This window comes from Mirounga leonina, unplaced genomic scaffold, assembly GCF_011800145.1.
Source record: "Mirounga leonina isolate KUSES-001 unplaced genomic scaffold, KU_Mleo_1.0 Mir_201, whole genome shotgun sequence".
Lineage (NCBI taxonomy): Eukaryota > Metazoa > Chordata > Mammalia > Carnivora > Phocidae > Mirounga > Mirounga leonina.
The window spans coordinates 31435496-31452214 of NW_023270504.1; the positions used below are offsets into that span (position 1 = coordinate 31435496).

The window sequence follows — 16719 nt, forward strand, 5'->3', positions numbered from 1 at the left end:
AATCTCTGTCATCAATTTTCTCATCTGTAAAATGGGGACAATAATAGTACTTACTTCACAGAGTTGTTATGAGGGAGGAAAAATTAATGTATAATTAATATATTGAAAGCACTTACAAAATCCTTGGAACATAGTGCTATATAAGTACTTGCTGGTACAAAAGGACCAAGTTCCAGAAAGACGTAATTCTGAACTTGTATGTACCAAATAACATAGCCTCAAACATATAAAGCAAAAATGGATAATTATGAGACATTGGCAAATATTTTTTTTTTAAGATTTTATTTATTTGACAGAGAGAGATAGTGAAAGCGGGAACATAAGCAAGGGGAGCAGGAGAGGGAGAAGAAGGCCCCACACCGAGCAGGGAGCCCGATGCAGGACTCGATCCCAGGACCCCGGGATCATGACCTGAGCCGAAGGCAGATGCTCAACAACTGAGCCACCCAGGCACCCTGCAAATATTTTATTATAGTGGGGGATATAAATACATCTCTTAGTAATGAATAGATCAAATAGTTGAAACACTGGTAAAGAAATATAGTTTTGGGCGCTTGGGTGGCTCAGTTGGTTAAGCGACTGCCTTCGGCTTAGGTCATCATCCTGGAGTCCTGGGATCGAGTCCTGCATCGGGCTCCCTGCTCAGCAGGGAGTCTGCTTCTCCCTCTGCCCCTCCCCCTTCTCATGTGCTCTCTCTCATTCTCTCTCTCTGAAATAAATAAATAAAATCTTAAAAAAAAAAAAGAAAGAAATATAGTTTTAACTGCATCATTAACAAGCTTGATATAATGGCTGAATATAGAACTGTGTATCCCCCAAATTAGATTACTACACATTGGCTACAAATACATGTGCAAGGGCTCCTGGGTGGCTCAGTCACTGAGCGTCTGCCTTCGGCTCTGGTCATGATCCTAGGGTCCTGGAATCGATCCCCGCAGCGGGCTCCCTGCTCCGTGGGAAGCATGCTTCTCCCTCTCCCACTCTCCCTGCTTGTGTTTCCTCTCTCGCTGTGTCACTCTCTGTCAAATAAATAAATAAAATCTTAAAAAAAAAAAATACATGTGCAACATTACAAAACCTACCGTGTACAGACTATATTCCTTGACCTCAAAGCAATTAGATTAGTAACACAGTAACAGAAAGATAACCAACCACTCCCCATACATTTGGAATATTTTATTATTTTTTTAAACAGGTATTTAGGAGTTTTTGTTTTATTTTGTTTTTAGAGTTAGAGATTTTATTTGAGAGAGAGCAAGAGAGCACAAACGGTGGGGAGAGGCAGAGGGAGAAAAGCAGACTCCCTGCTGAGCAGGGAGCCCAACACGGGGCTTGATCCCAGGACCCTCAGATCATGACTTGAGCCGAAGGCAGACACTTCACTGAGCCACCCAGGTACCCCCATTTGGAATATTTTAAAACATACTTTCCAATAATTCATGTAAAAATTGGAAAATATTTAGAGCTAAATGATTACGAAAATACTGTCAAAATTAATGTGATACAGCCAAAGCAAGATTTAGAGCAAAATTTATAGCCTTAAATGTTTGTTACAAAAGCAGGAAGACTAAAAATTAGTAGGTTAAGCATCCAAATAAGTGGGAGAAAGAACAGAGTAAATGCAATGAAAACATAAAGAAAATATTAAAGAACAGAAATAATTAAAATTGACATTTACATACACAAATATCTGGCATAATTTATTAAGTAAAAAGGGAGAAAGTATAAATAAAACAATATTAGGAATGAAAAAGGACATCTAAGTATAGAAACAATGGAGATTTATAATATTATGAACAATGTTATACCAATGTATTTGAAGATTTAGAGAAAAATGGTAAATGCCCTAGAAAAACTGTCATATATAGCAAAATCTGAATATATATTTAAATCTTAAAGAAATTGAATCAGTAATTAAAAGCATCCCCCACAAAATTTACCAGGTCCAGATAATTATGTGTTCCACCAACATTCAAGAAACTGACAATTCTATTTTATTTATTTTTTTTAAAGAGACAAGTATTTTTCTTTTTTTTAATTTTATTTATTTATTTATTTGAGAGACACAGTGAGAGAGGGAACACAAGCAGGGCGAGTGGGAGAGGGAGAAGCAGGCTTCCCACAGAGCAGGGAGCCCAATGCGGCTCGACCCCAGGGTCCTGGGATCATGACCTGAGCCAAAGGCAGACACTTAATGACTGAGCCACCCGGGTGCCCTGATAATCCTATTTTAAACAAGCTGCTACAGAAAATAGAAAAAGATAAAATGGATCACCATTTCTGAGGCTAATATAATCGATATCAAAACCAGACAAAGACAGCAGAAAATAATTAAAATATATAGGCCAATCTCATGTATGAACATAGACAAAGAGCTCCTAAACAAACGCTAGCTAGTAGCAGCCAGCAATATGCAACATAACCAATTAGGTTTTATCACAAGGATGCAAGGAAGATGAAGAGATGGAAAAAATAATCTATACTGTAACTTATCACATTAACAGATTAAAGGATAAAAGCATTTATAATATATACATATATTCAGTAAGTATAAACAACTTCCAACATTTATTAAACAAAAATTTAGCAAAACAGAATTTCTTTAGCCTAGTAAATAGTAATATGGCAACAAAGACAGGGTAGATGCTGATCATTTCTTTTTTCTAGGCACAAAGGAAGACATTTCCCATCCTCCTTGTAGTTGCATTGGAACCATGTGCCTGGCCAATGTATGTGGACAGAAGTGATGTGTACCACTCCCCGGTCTGGTCATAAATCCCTTCACAGTCATCCATTCTCTCTCCCTCCTCCATAGAGACCTTGGAAATCATGTGTTGAGGATGACAGCATAACAAAAATGGAAGGTGCCAGGATCCCTGAGTCACTATTTGGAGGGGAAAGGCCAAGAATAGCCACCTAGCCCACATCAGACTATGAAATGAGCAATACACAATTTTTTTTTTTTTTAAAGATTTTATTTATTTATTCATGAGAGACAGAGAGAGAGAGAGGCAGAGGGAGAAGCAGGCTCCCAAGGACCAGAGAGCCCGATGTGGGACTTGATCCCAGGACCCTGGGATCATGACCTGAGCCAAAGGCAGACGCTTAACCATCTGAGCCACCCAGGTGCCCCACAATTTTTTTAAGAGTTTATTTTTAAGTAATCTCTACACCCAACATGAGGCTCAAACACAACCCTGAGCTCAAGAGTCACATGCTACCAACTGAGCCAGCCAGGGACCCCAACATTTATTTAGTTAAGCCACATTATCATATATTTTCATATATTTCATATATTTATTTTTTCTTTTTTTTAGAAACCCTAAGTGGAAATCATAAATGATGGATCATTGTAGGCATGGCGTATGCAAGAAAGAAGATCCAAATTCAGAAGACCCATATCAAATATATGGCATTAACTATAAAGATTTGTGAATAAATGTGCATTTATGTGTTCAAGTTAAAATAAAATCTTTTTTTAAAATATTTTATTTATTTATTTGACAGAGAGAGAGACAGCGAGAGAGGGAACACAAGCAGGGGGAGTGGGAGAGGGAGAAGCAGGCTTCCCGCCGAGCAGGGAGCCCGATGCGGGGATTGATTCCAGGACCCTAGGATCATGACCTGAGCCGAAGGCAGACGCTTAACAACTGAGCCACCCAGGCGCCCCTAAAATAAAATCTTTAAGGATATGTGAGTAACACTTTTCACAATTACTGACTTTTTCATTTAATGGACCAACCATAGATTTCAATCTGATTTTACTATGTTCAGAGTTCTAGCTTGACTAAAAATATATCTTTGACCTCTGTAGCTCTTAATATCCAATGCATGCTTCTTGTGTATCTTTACCATGCTGTATTGCAATTGTTAAATTGAATGTTAGTTCCCATATTCTAAGTACCTTGAAAGCCATAGTTCTTTCTGCAACCTTTAATAGAGTTTTCAGGCTAGGGGGAAAAGCAAACATTAAATAAGTAATTTGAATGAGATTATGGAGTTATCTGAGCAAGTAATTTGTGATGCTGTATGATCATACAGCAAGGAAACATAGTACAGTTTTAATTTATCCCACTTCTTAAAAAAATGGAGGTATGGGGTGCCTGGGTGGCTCAGTCGTTAAGCGTCTGCCTTCGGCTCAGGTCATGATCCTAGGGTCCTGGGATCGAGCCTGTCGGGCTCCCTGTTCAGCAGGAAGCCTGCTTCTCCCTCTCCCACTCCCCCTGCTTGTGTTCCCTCTCTCACTGTGCCTCTCTCTGTAAATAAATAAATAAAATCTTTAAAAAAATAAAAATTAATAAAAGTTAAAAATAGAGGTATAATTTATATATAACATTATATATTTTTTAAAATTGAAGTATAACTGGGGCACCTGGCTGGCTCAGTTGGTGGAGCATACTCTTGATCTCAGGGTTGTATGTTCAAGCCCCACATTGAGTATAGAAATTACTTAAAAATAAATCATCTTTTTTTTAAATTGAGGTATAATTTACACATAACATATAGCTTCAGGTGTACAACATAATTATTTGATATTTGTATATATTGCAAAAATGATCAGAACAGCAAGTCTAGCTAATAGTTAACATCTATCTCCAGAGTTAACAAAATTTTTTTTCTTGCAAAGAATTTTTAAGTACTCTTAGCAACTTTCAAATATGTAATACAGTATTATTTATTTATTTATTTATTTTTAAAGATTTATTTATTTGAGAGAGCGAGAATGAGAGAGAGTACATGAGAGGGGGGAGGGTCAGAGGGAGAAGCAGACTCCCTGCCGAGCAGGAAGCCCGATGCGGGACTCGATCCCGGGACTCCAGGATCGTGACCTGAGCCGAAGGCAGTTGCTTAACCAACTGAACCACCCAGGCGCCCTACAGTATTATTTTTTTAAAGATTTATTTATTTTGATAAAGAGAGCATGAGCAGGAGGGAGCGAGCACAGAGCCCAATGTGGGGTTCGATCTCACGACCCTGAGATCATGACCCAAGCCAAAACCAAGAGTTGGCTGCCCAACAGACTGCACCACCTAGGTCCCCGTTTAATACAGTATTATTAAATACAGTCACTATGTTGTACATTATATCCTATGACTTACTAATTTTCTAACTGGAAGCTTGTATCTTTTGGTCCCCTTCACCCATTTTGTCTACTCCCAACCCCCACCTCTGACAACCACCAATCTCTTCTCTAGACTGTGAGCCCTGGGTGTTTGGTTTTTTGGTTTTTTTTTTTTTTTTTTTTGGTTGTTTAGATTCCACATACAAGTGAGATCAGACACTATCTTTCTATAACTTACTTCACTTAGCATAATGCCCTCAAGGCCCATCCATGTTACTGTAAATGCAAGATTTCCTTCTTTTTATAGCTGAATATTCCATTGTATATATGTAAATGTATACATTATGTGTGTGTATAGATACACAATTTATCGATTCATCCATTGATAGACACTTATCACATATGTGTTTCTGCATGCTATTCTGTCCCATTGGTTCATATCCCTCTGCCAACAGAATACTGTCTTAATAAGTTTATAAAAATGTCTGGAATTGGATAGGGGCCAAGTCAAGACAGTGAGCTCTTTCAAGACCAAGGCAGTTTCTCACTTCTTATCCTTGGGCTTAGTAGGTAGGTGCTCAACAATCATTTTTTAAGTAAATAAATGAAGCCAAAAGAGGAAGTGAGAAAGACCAAAGGAGAAAGCAGACAAGGGACATGCCCCTCCCCTCTCCAAAGAGAGGTCCCAGAAATGCTAAGGCTGATCTGGTAGGAGTGTAAGCCAGAATGCTCGAATCAGAGTGGGAGGAGGTGGAGAGAGTTTCAAGCTAGACCCCTCTTCTAAACCTCCCAAAAAATAGAAGATGACAGAAGGCTTTTGGAACCAAGAGCTAGAGGAGCCTGGAAGCAAAAGCTAAAGCTGTCAGCTTCCCAGCAGTTCACACCCTGAGACAATCCTCCCACCTCCAACCCCCGAAGCTGCCAAAAGCCCCAGGCAGAGAAACAGACGTCCCAAGATGGCCCCAGCCTCAGCAGCACCATGCAGCACTGGGGAAGTGACAGTGACTGGGGGGAAAAAACACTATTATAGCTGAGATATTTTAAAATTCCACCCTCAAGGCAGCATCCGGTTGCTATGGCAACCATAGCTCTGCTGGGAGTCCTGATTACCAACTTGGTAGATGCACCTGCCTCTGGCAGCCTAGAGGTGTCCTCAAGAGGCCGGGAGCTGCTGCCACCAAGGGGAACACCAAGGAAATGCCCCTAAGTTCTGGTTCCAAGGTAATGACTGAAGAGACCCAAGGTTCAATGTGAACACCCCATGGTATAGTTTTGTTCCATGTTAATAATTTTATTAAAAATATGGGCCTACTTACTGTTCAGATTGAATTACAAAGTCTTTTTTATTTTGTGTTCACTTGGCTCCATCAAAACACAAAAAGGTAACATTTTCATTTAGCTTGGGACTGAACAAATGAAGCAGTTGGTTGTGAGTTTTGGTTCCACAGTTTAGACCTAGCCCCTAAGGGACAAGATTGGCCCTGGAGCTGAGAGGCTGGCCCTGCCCTCCAATATAGATTTGCATAAGTACCACTGCAGACACTTGCTCTTCAGAACCCAGTCTGGAATGGCTTTTGGTATCTTTAGGAAACCCAAACAAGAGGCCACAGAGCCAGAATGACAGGCAGCCAGTGGGAAGAGCAAGAGGCAGATAGATGCTGCCATTCTGTCATTTCAATGTGGAGCGAAGGAATCTTGACTCTGGCAAGATTCCTCTCCACATAGTCATACTTGGTTTTATTTTCCAAATCATTTCTGCACTCACCTGTCATTCCATTTGGTAAGCTTGACCTATTTGGCCCAAGGAGAGCTCACACGGGCTGTACGCACAATAGCAGCTGCTCCGAGATATAAAGCAATGTTTGGAGGAGAAGGGCAGTGGGCTGACTAAGGGTGGGGAGAGTCTAGTGCATGTCTCAGGGAAAACACTGGGCTCAGTCAGGAGACTGAACTGCAAACCCAGCCCCTCCATTTGCTAACTGACTTTGGACACATCATCAGTGAAAGGTGAACTTCTTGAGGGCAGGTATTGTTGCCAATGACTGGTCATTGCTATGGCACCTAGAATGGTATCTGGCACCAAGCAGATCTTCAATAGATATTTCAGAAATGAAAGGATGAATAGTCTCCGCCGTAGTGCCTTCATTTATAAAACTGAGATAAGAATTCTCTCCCCATTAGGGGCTTTGGGAAGCTCTAACAAAACAGGATGAATGACGTCTAACTTAAAATGCTTCGGAAAAGGTTAAGTGATACACAAATGTAAGCTAGCAAGACTGTTACTCAACGCAACAGCTCAGATGACTATTAGACAAGATGCTTCAGAGGCCAGGGCTTACCCATTTCCTCAGAGCACTTGGAGGAAATACTCACAGTTAAATGCCTTCTGGGTCCCAGGCACTGGTGTTGTACTACTTACTTGCCTACCCATCATCCATTCTACTAGTCTTCCTTAAAAACAGACCCTTATTTTCTCTGAGCAAGAGTGCACCCTGTCCCTGCCTCCTTGTAGCTACCGGTGCCTGTATGATCCACCTGTAGTCAACCAGACAGAACCAAAGTCTGGAAAAGTTCTTTTAAAGGAATCCAGCTCAGGGAGCCTGAGTGGCTCTGTCAGTTAAACGCCTGCCTTAGGCTCAGGTCATGGTCTCAGGATCCTGGGATCAAGCCCGGCATCAGACTCCCTGCTTAGCAGGGAGTCTGCTTCTCCCTCTCCCCTGCACCCCTAAAAGTCTCTGGGCACCCTGCTCGTGCTCTTTTTGTCTCTTAAATAAATAAATCTTTTTTAAAAAATAAATAAAAGTAAATAAATAAGTAAATAAAGGAATCCTGCTCCACTTGCTTTGTCTTCACCTTTTCCTCCTTCCTCCTTGAAATGTGGATGAGAGGCCAAAGGGTAGAATGGTGCCATCTTGCAAGTGGACAAACACACATGCTGAGGATGGTAGGCCAAGCACCTGAGTCCTTGATGACACACCCTTGAGTTGCCTCCCCAGCCTGAAATGCCTACTCTGAATTTCCTATTGCTTAGAAAAATAACCACCTATTTGTTCAAGCCACTGTAGTCAGATTTCTGTAACAAGCAGCTGAACAAAATCCTAAATTATACAGTACTGTACTTAAAATAGTTCATTTATGAAATACGCATTGCCAATGCCAATTTTACAGATGAGAAAATGGAAGCCTGGCGAAGTGAAGGAAATTGCCCAAGGCCATATAGCTAGTGAGTGACAGCTAGGATTTGATTCCAGGTCTGACTGACTCCAAGACCCTCAGTCTTTTCACTTTTGCCATGATGCCCAAGGGAGAAGAAAAGAAAATCATGTTTGTCTCAAAGACACTATAGGAGGACTTCACAGGGTCTGCAAACTTACCAAGTGCCAGGCATATGGGTGTGGGAACACAAGAGTGAATCAATATGGACGAAGTCCACAGAGCTTGTATTTTAGTAGAAGACACAGAATAAAGATGTAAATATAGATCATGGGGTGATAAGGACTATGGAAAAAATTAAGCAGTAAGAGGGATGGAGTACTACTTGTTATAAGAAGTTGAGGGAGTCTCTTTGAGATGACATATCCACCAGCTATTTAAGAAGTGATAAGGGGAAAAAAAAAAAAGGGAAGGAGTGAGCCATGGATAGTGGAGGTAGGATAGAGGGAACTGCAAGTGCAGAGGTCCTGGGACAGGAATGGGTACGGTGGACTGGCAAGGGAGCCAGCGGGGCTGGGACGACATGAAGGGGAAAGTGGGAGAACAGGATGGAAAGGGATCTGTGCTGCAGTAAGGAATGTGGGCTCTTCTTCTGGGTAAGACCAGAAGTCACGGGAGGGTTTTGATCAGAGAACAGGTCAAACTTAGGATGTGGCTTCTGGGGCAGTGAGGGGAGAGCCACAGAGAGGGAGGAGGAGATGTGTCAGGGAGGTCAGACCGGAGGCTGCCACAACAATGCAGGCCAGAGAAGCCAGCAGCCTGGAGCAGGGCAGCACTGAAGCCTGGAAAGTGCTCACACTCGGTATATTCTGAAGGCAAAGCTGCAGGATATGCAGATGGACTGGCTGTAGGAGATTAAAGAGAAGACAAGGATGAGTCCAGTGTCTTCAGTGCTACTGTCTACAGTGGGGGGGGGGGGGGGGGGCAGTGTGTGTATGCAGCAGCAGGACCCAAGCCACCCAGGTGCTAGCAGTAGGGTTGGGCTATGTTTGGCTTTGGACACAGTCAAGCTCTGATAGAGAGTGAGCACAGCTCATCACTCCCTCCTTTGTGAAACATGTTCACTCAGCATACCAGACACCCACCCACTCGTGATTCCCCGCCTATTTCAGTGGCCACTCCTTCCCAATCTCCTATGTTCCCTCCCCTCTGAATGACTACTAGGCATGCATCCAAACAAAGGGGTCAAGAAGTCGGTGAGATAGAGCCAAGTAAAGAGTGTTTTGAGAAGAGGGGAGGGAGTCATCAGCTTGTGTCACATGCAAATGACTGCTAGAGTAACAAAGGGCAAGGACCAGGGGATTTGGCAAACATGGGGTCATGGACGACACAGACCATAGAAATGGGTCGCTCCTAGAGGGAGGAATATAAGAAACACACACTTTCCAGGATCACTATAGGAAAAGTGCCTTCCTTCAGAAGAAACCATAAACACGATCCTTTCTTTTCCACATCAGAGTTGTTGTCAAGTACATGCCAAAGCCTGGGCATAACTAATTCCCAGACAGACTCGGGCTTTGCAGGCCAGGGGTGGGTTGGTGGTGGGAAGGAGAAAAAAGGTAGGAAAGGAGACATCAATACATTATGGGAGCACAATGGCACCAATCTCTTTGCTTCAGGGTCACCCACATTGCTCACCCACTATCCTTCCCCCACAGGACTTTTTAGTACATTCCAGAAGCGCTTCACAATTGACAGCATAATGAATATTTATTACGATTATTTTAATTTAAAAAAATAAGCCTAAAACTCTCTGGGCAATAAGCTAAAATACAACAAAAAGCAGTATCATAGTGTTAGTGACGCACCTTGCTGGCATGCAGTGGTGCCCTCAGTTGCAGGCAAGGCTCTGCATTATTTCACACCACTTCCCCTTTTTCCAGAAGTCCCTACTGAAATGAGAGAAGAAACTGAGGCACAGAGGTAAAGGGACTGGCCCGCGGTCAGACTGCCAGGAGAAGCAGACAGGAACTGAGCCCAGAAAATCCTGATTGTTCTACCCCGGGGACAGTTCTGTGGCTACTGCCCAGCAGGAGAAAAAGCCAGTGTCTTCTTTTAAGTGACCAGTAATATCCACCATGGGGCCACAGAAAGTGTCACAGGAAGTGGCCCTGACTTGATGCCCAGTGATGTGGGCCAGAAGCCAGTCAACAGGACTCCCCGCTAGCTCCAGGGTCCCTCCTTCCCTTGTCTCCAACGAACAGCCCTCACTACAAAGCCCAACCCTCCTTGTGGAAAACCAGCTGTACAGCCTCGTTCACATCATTCACAATGTGGGACGCCTCCATGAGCCCTGGACTGAAGCTGAAGTCCCGGTGCCCATGGAATGGAGCCTCCACTGCATCCTGGGTGGGCCTAGTGGGCTCTGGGCCCTTGGGATTGTACACACCAGTGCACACCAGGATAGAGGCACAGCTCTGGGTTGCTGAGGGCCGCCGCTTCCACAAGCCATCGGCCCCCCGCTCCTCTGCCCCATCATGCTTCGCCATCTGCAGGTACTTGTGGAACAGGTTGGCACCGTAGACATCAGACATAGGGTTATCACTGGCAGGGGCAGCCATACCAGAAAAGGAAAGAACAGAAAACCCCAGTTCAGTGTTACAAAGCAAAGAGAGCAGAGGACAATTGTGGGACTAGTGTGTATTAGATACCGGGAAACAGGTGGGTGAGTAGGTAGGGAGGAAGGGCAGGGGAAGTCTGGAAGTGGTGAGGAGATGGAATAGCACTTACCCGATAGCATAGAGCTTCTGGATGGGGGCCGCCCAGCCCCGCCTCTCCGCCTGCTGCCGGATCAGGTCCTCTGCATACTGGTAAGTGAGGACGCTGGGTTTGCCCATCAAGCCCTCGTATCTCAGCTCTTTGCCTGTCACTTTCCGGTAAATGGTTTCCAGGCACAGCAAAAAGATGCCGTGGCCAAACCTGCCAGAGAAGAGAGCTCAGCAGCTCAGGCCTCCTTTCTCTGGCTCTAAGCAGGACCCTATACACCAACCTTTCCCTCCAACACCCTGTCAGTGACAGATAAAGTGAAATTACTTCTAGTAAGAATTACATCTATTACCTATCTTTATGACCTGCTGTTATCGACTAACATTTGTTGAACACTAGAGTGGCATATCACATTTAACTCTCAGAATAACCCCATGAGAGCTGTCATCATTTTCATTTACAAGTGAGGAAACTGAGGCATACAGAGATTAAGTAACTTGCCCAAGGTGGTAGAGCTAGGATTACAACCCAGGCAGTCAGACTCCACAAACCTAAGTTTAAATTTGGCTTTAAATCTGTGGCAGATTACCGGTTGCCCTTCTCCCCTTTTCTCAGTGCCAGTTTTCAGCTCACCATACTGCAACTGGGTGTACAAAAGTATTCCCTTCCCTTGTGCAGCCATGCGAGTAAGCTACAGCCAAAGAGTCCATGAGATCAGAAGTGCTGGGCTAAACCTCTAGGAAGTGTATAACTGGGGAGCAGGTACTCTTTTCGACCTTCCCCCACTCTTTGCTGCTATCTGGCGGCTGGAGCTTAGGCAGACATTTGGGACCATGCTGTGAAGGGCTAAGGATCACACAGCAGGAAGACAGGAGGAGCCTATGTCCCAGACAGGTGTGACATTCACACAAGCCCTGGACTGCCTACCTCATTCTTCTCTTACATGAGAAAGGAACTTCTATCTTGTTTAAGACACTTTCAGGGGCTGGGATGCCTGGGTGGCAGTCGGTTAAGCGTCTACCTTTGGCTCGGGTCATGATCCCAGGGTCCTGGGATCGAGTCCCGAATCAGGCTCCTTGCTCTGCAGGGAGCCTGCTTCTCCCTCTGCTGCTCCCCCTGCTTGTGCTCTCTCTCTGACAAATAAATAAATGAAGTCTTGAAGGAAAAAAAAAAGACACTTTCATTTTGGGTTTTCATCCCTGGCTGCTAAACCAAATCTTAACTGATACTGTCCAACATATTAAGGCTGTATTTCAGTGTCACTTATTTGTATGATGAATTCTATTTTCAATTTTTAAATTAGTAAATGAAAATTAATCTTAAATCTGATTTATAAATTGAAATTTGCACCTTGCTATTCCATTCCAGCCTACATAGCCAAACTCCCCTCCCCTAGTGTCGGCACACCCTAACTGTAGGAAGAATACTTCAGAGAAAATCTCTAACCTCAGGCTGCAGAAATATACGTTGTAAAGTAACAAGAGAACACCGTAACACCCATCTCTTTGGCGTTACTGAGTCTTGTGACCTGAGGCAGTGTTGGGCCTGCTGCCCTCTGTTGACGGATCACTCACACAGCCCACTGGGAATTAGTAGCGGGGAGAGAAAACTCTGGACCTTGGCCCTGCAGATAAGAGCAGCCAAACAGTACAGTAGCCACAGCTGCCCTTCCAGGAAGGCCCTCCACGGCTAGAGAGCCTACCTAACCATCAGAAAAACTATTGCTCCCCTGCCCCTACATCTTAAGGGCAGGAGGAGACAAAGAGGGAAGGAACCAGTGCCACAGGGAGGAGGCAAGAAGGAGCAGCTGTACTGCTAGGCCTCCGAAGTCATCCATTGTTTGGGCTCTATACACAAAAAATAACATATTCTGGGGGCACCCAGCAGGCTGAATGTGTGGAGCACGCAATGCCTGATCTCAGGGTTGTGAGTTTGAGCCCCATGTTGGGGGCAGAGATTACTTAAAAAAATTTTTTAAATCTTTAAAAAAATAAAATAAAATAACATGTTCTGTTAAGATTCTGGAGAGCAGGGGCACCTGGGCTCAGTTGGTTGAGCATCCAACTCTTGGTTTCAGCTCAGGTCATGATCTTGGGGTCACGGGATTGAACCCCAAGTCGGGTCAGCGCGGAGTCTGCTTGAGATTCTCTCCCTCTCCTTCTGCCTCTCTGCCCCTCCCACTCATGCTCTCTCTTTCTCTCTAAATAAATAAATAAAATCTTAAAAAAGATTCTGGAGGGCAAAGGTCCTATGTTAAAGATCATCTCAACATATTTTCAGTGATCAGTCAGCTATACTTTTCATTTACTAATTAGTATGCAAAATAATCCCTTGAAAATCCTCCCAGAAGGCCAAGTTTCTGTGGCAAATACGGGGCCCCTGTAACTGCCCAGAGTTCCAGAATGATGGGAAGAAACTGTCAGCAGGACTGCCCAGGCAGCAGCTGGCAGTGGCCATGACGGTCAAGGCCAGGGACTCTGTGTCCTTACCTGGGCATCTTGGCTTCAGCCATCCAAAGGAGATCCATGTTGCTGGCCAGGACAGGGAGATGGGGATAAGGGGCCGTCGCCAGACCAGTCCCAGGGTTCCCATTGCTGAGAAGGACATCCATGATCAGCTGCAGGTTTGTCTCCCAGCGGACTGGCTCCCCAAGGAGAAGCACTCCTTTAAAGAGCAAAGGCATGGAGGTGAGGTTACCGGGCACTCTGCCTGGCCTCTGTGGCAGAAAGGAGGAAGGTCCTCAGGAGGCCAGCTGATGCCAGCTGGTGCCACCCAACCACAGGCTCTTTCCCCACAGTACACACCCCTGGCAAGGGCACAGTTCCCAGAACCAGCCTTCAAAGATCCATTCACCCATTCACCCAGGGTAAACAAAGCCCAGGATGTGGGAAGGCACTTCCTAAAGGTTCCCATTTTCACTTGTATTCACCAGTAATTCACAGAAGAGGTTAAAACAAAGAAAACCAGCAGCCAAGTCTCAGGCCTGCTTCCTCCTGCCGACTAATGCTCTCCCAACCACCTCACCCACAAGTACCTGGCAAAGGGCTCGCCTTCCTCAGCCACTGCTCTCTCAGCCCCAGGGGCCAGTAAACCTAACAGCTAGGAGAGGAGGATCTAGAGTGACACAGACCTGCATTCCAAACCTGACTGTCCATTTTCCTTGTGATTGTGGGCAAATTACTTACCTTCTCTCTAAGCCTCAGCCTCAACTACATCATAACGATACCTACGATTGTTTAGGGTGAAAATGAGATATAATTAACCCATGTTGAACACCTAACACTCAACACATGGTAGTTGCCAATATCAGCTACAAGACCAGTGACTGGACCAAACCAGTGGTCTCAATGGGGGAGTACTGCCCCCTAGGGAGGTGTTCTAGAAACTGGAGGATGTATTTTAATTGTCACCATGACTGACAATTAGTGGCAAGGATCGTGGGAGGGGGCCACGAATGCTAGATGCTCAGGACAGTCCCGAACAATCAGAAACTGCCCCCTGTCTATTAACATTTGAGTACCCCATCTGACCTTCACATGGGTGAATAACCTGCTTATAAGTAATTGAGCCTAAGCCCTAATTTCATTCTACATGTAAACAAAAAGGTTTTAATAAACACCAATTTTCTAAAAATGCAACTATCATGTAAGTCAAGAGAAGACTGTACTTTATCTTTTCAAAAGTTTACCAATAGTTGTTCCTTATATTGGAAAATCACTTTACCAATGACAATGCAGCCCCTAATTTCTGAGTCACCAATAAATAAAATACACCTATATCACACCTATAAACACACTTACATCAGTCTGCATTTGTAGCTGTAACATTCACGGTGATTCCATGTTTGGTATAATCATTTTACTACTTCATTATATCTTCCTGAATAATTATTTACATATTGAAATACACATTACCTTACTAAAAATTTTCCTTTTATTTCTCCCTATTACAATTAGAGCTTTATACTGAACTAGTAAATTTTTAATATACATATACAGGACAGTTGTATTATCTATGAATTTCATTGCAGGGCAGTTAAGGGGACATTACGGTATTTTTGTTACACGAGGGGGAACTGGGTTTAATGGAGCTGAGAAATGCTGGCCTATATTACCTCTGGGAGCCTTTCCATGCTAAGATTTTCTATACTTAACAATTTTTCTGGGGATGCCTGGGTGGCTCAGTCATTAAGTGTCTGCCTTCAGCTCAGGTCTTGGGTCCTGGGATCGAGTCCTGCATCGGGCTCCCTGCTCAGCAGGGAGCCTGCTTTTCCCGCTCCCACTCCCCCCCCCTTGTGCTCTCTCTCTCTCTCTCTCTCTGAAATAAAATAAATAAAACCTTAAAAAAAAAATCATTAAAAAATAAATAAATAAAAACAATTTCTCTGGAATAACAGAGCAAGTGATACGGGGAAGGAAAGATTAAAAACCAATGTCTCAGAGGTAGTGAGGGGCAGATCTGAGACTGGAACCCAGGTGACCAGATATCCAATGCCTGCAGCCACCCTACCAGTCTACAGGCAAACAGCTGCAAGAGAACAGCCTGGAGGACCAAAAGGAGAACTGCCCAGAGCCACACCTATACCAGCAGAAGCCCTCATTACCTTCAATGGCAGGGAAGTCGTTCCTTGGAAGGGGCTGCCAAGAAACAAAGAAAAGGCCCGTCAATGCCACAGTCACTGTCCACTACCAGACAACCACACAACTACATCATAACAAGTGGCAATAGAAAAGACACATTCTAGAGAGATCAAAGACCACCCCCATGATCTAGCCCAAGCCAAGGAGAAGCTGGATAGGACTGAGGAAGAAAATTCACAAAGAAAAGTGAAGAGAGGGGCGCCTGGGTGGCTCAGCTGGTTGGACTTCTGCCTTTGGCTAGGGTCATGGTCCCAGGGTCCTGGGATCGAGCCTCATGTCAGGTTCCCTGCTCAGTGGGGAGCCTGCTTCTTCCTCTCCCTTTGCTGCTCCCCCTGCTTGTGCTCTCTCTCTCTCCATCAAATAAAGTCTTAAAAAAAAGGAAAGAAAAGTGAAGAGAGAATGAGCAGGACTCTCACAGAACACGCTGAGGGAAGCCACATATGGAGGTCAGCCAAGAGAAAGGTCTGGTCAGCTGTCCCTCTCCAGTGAAGACAGGATGTGAGATATGGAACAAGCAAGAGTCTAGAATCAGGTAGCTAAGATGAAGGTGAGCCTATGGAGAAAAGGGAGGTCACCAAGGCACGATGGACCATTTCTCTTGATACGATATGAAGAGGCAGGAGCCTCCACTTTACCAATCCTCTGGGGTCTGTTCCTTCCCTAAACCATTAGTCTTGGCTCTACCACTAACCAGCTATGTGACCTGCAGTAGGTCACATAGCTCTCTGAGCTGCCCTAAGAGCTGTTCCAACTCGGACATTCTGGTTCGCCACATAATTTGCATGGTCCTAGGAGGAGGCTTTTGAAGGCGAAGAAGTGCTCTGTTCAACTGGGAAGCTCTAGAGGAAGGAGGACTAAGGCTACATAAACAAACAAAGGTAAGCTTGTATGTTTATAACTGCATTTCCCTGCATTTTGACTGGTCTGACTTAGACTGCAGGCCATGGTGATAGAGAGTTCACATGAGGAAGAGGGGAGGCAAGGAAGGAGCCATCAAGAGCCAAGAAGTCATACTCTAAAGGATTAATGAGAGACCCTGTGACTAGTGATCAGAAGAGATAAGACATCAAACCAGTGGTTCAAATATGAGCCAAACCC

The 16719-nt window shown here is 44.3% G+C and overlaps 1 protein-coding gene across 3 annotated transcripts in view; it reads right to left on the reverse strand.

Moving 5' to 3' along the window:
- Window positions 1–1001: 1001 nt before the first annotated feature.
- HDHD5 (haloacid dehalogenase like hydrolase domain containing 5) overlaps window positions 1002–16719 on the reverse strand; it is a 29196-nt gene continuing 13478 nt past the window's right edge. The window contains exons 5-8 of one of the 3 annotated variants that reach the window (XR_004683393.1): window positions 15585–15618; window positions 13471–13645; window positions 10084–11194; window positions 1002–1019 (exon numbers count right to left, since the gene is read on the reverse strand). Coding sequence is in view for 1 of the 3 variants with exons in the window: in XM_035028547.1 (XP_034884438.1) it covers window positions 11002–11194; window positions 13471–13645; window positions 15585–15618 (402 nt within the window). In the remaining 2 variants the exon portion in view is untranslated. Of the gene's footprint in view, window positions 1020–7802; window positions 9121–9734; window positions 11195–13470; window positions 13646–15584; window positions 15619–16719 lie in introns of those variants that run through there. The other 2 variants (XR_004683392.1, XM_035028547.1) reach the window with 2 other exon arrangements.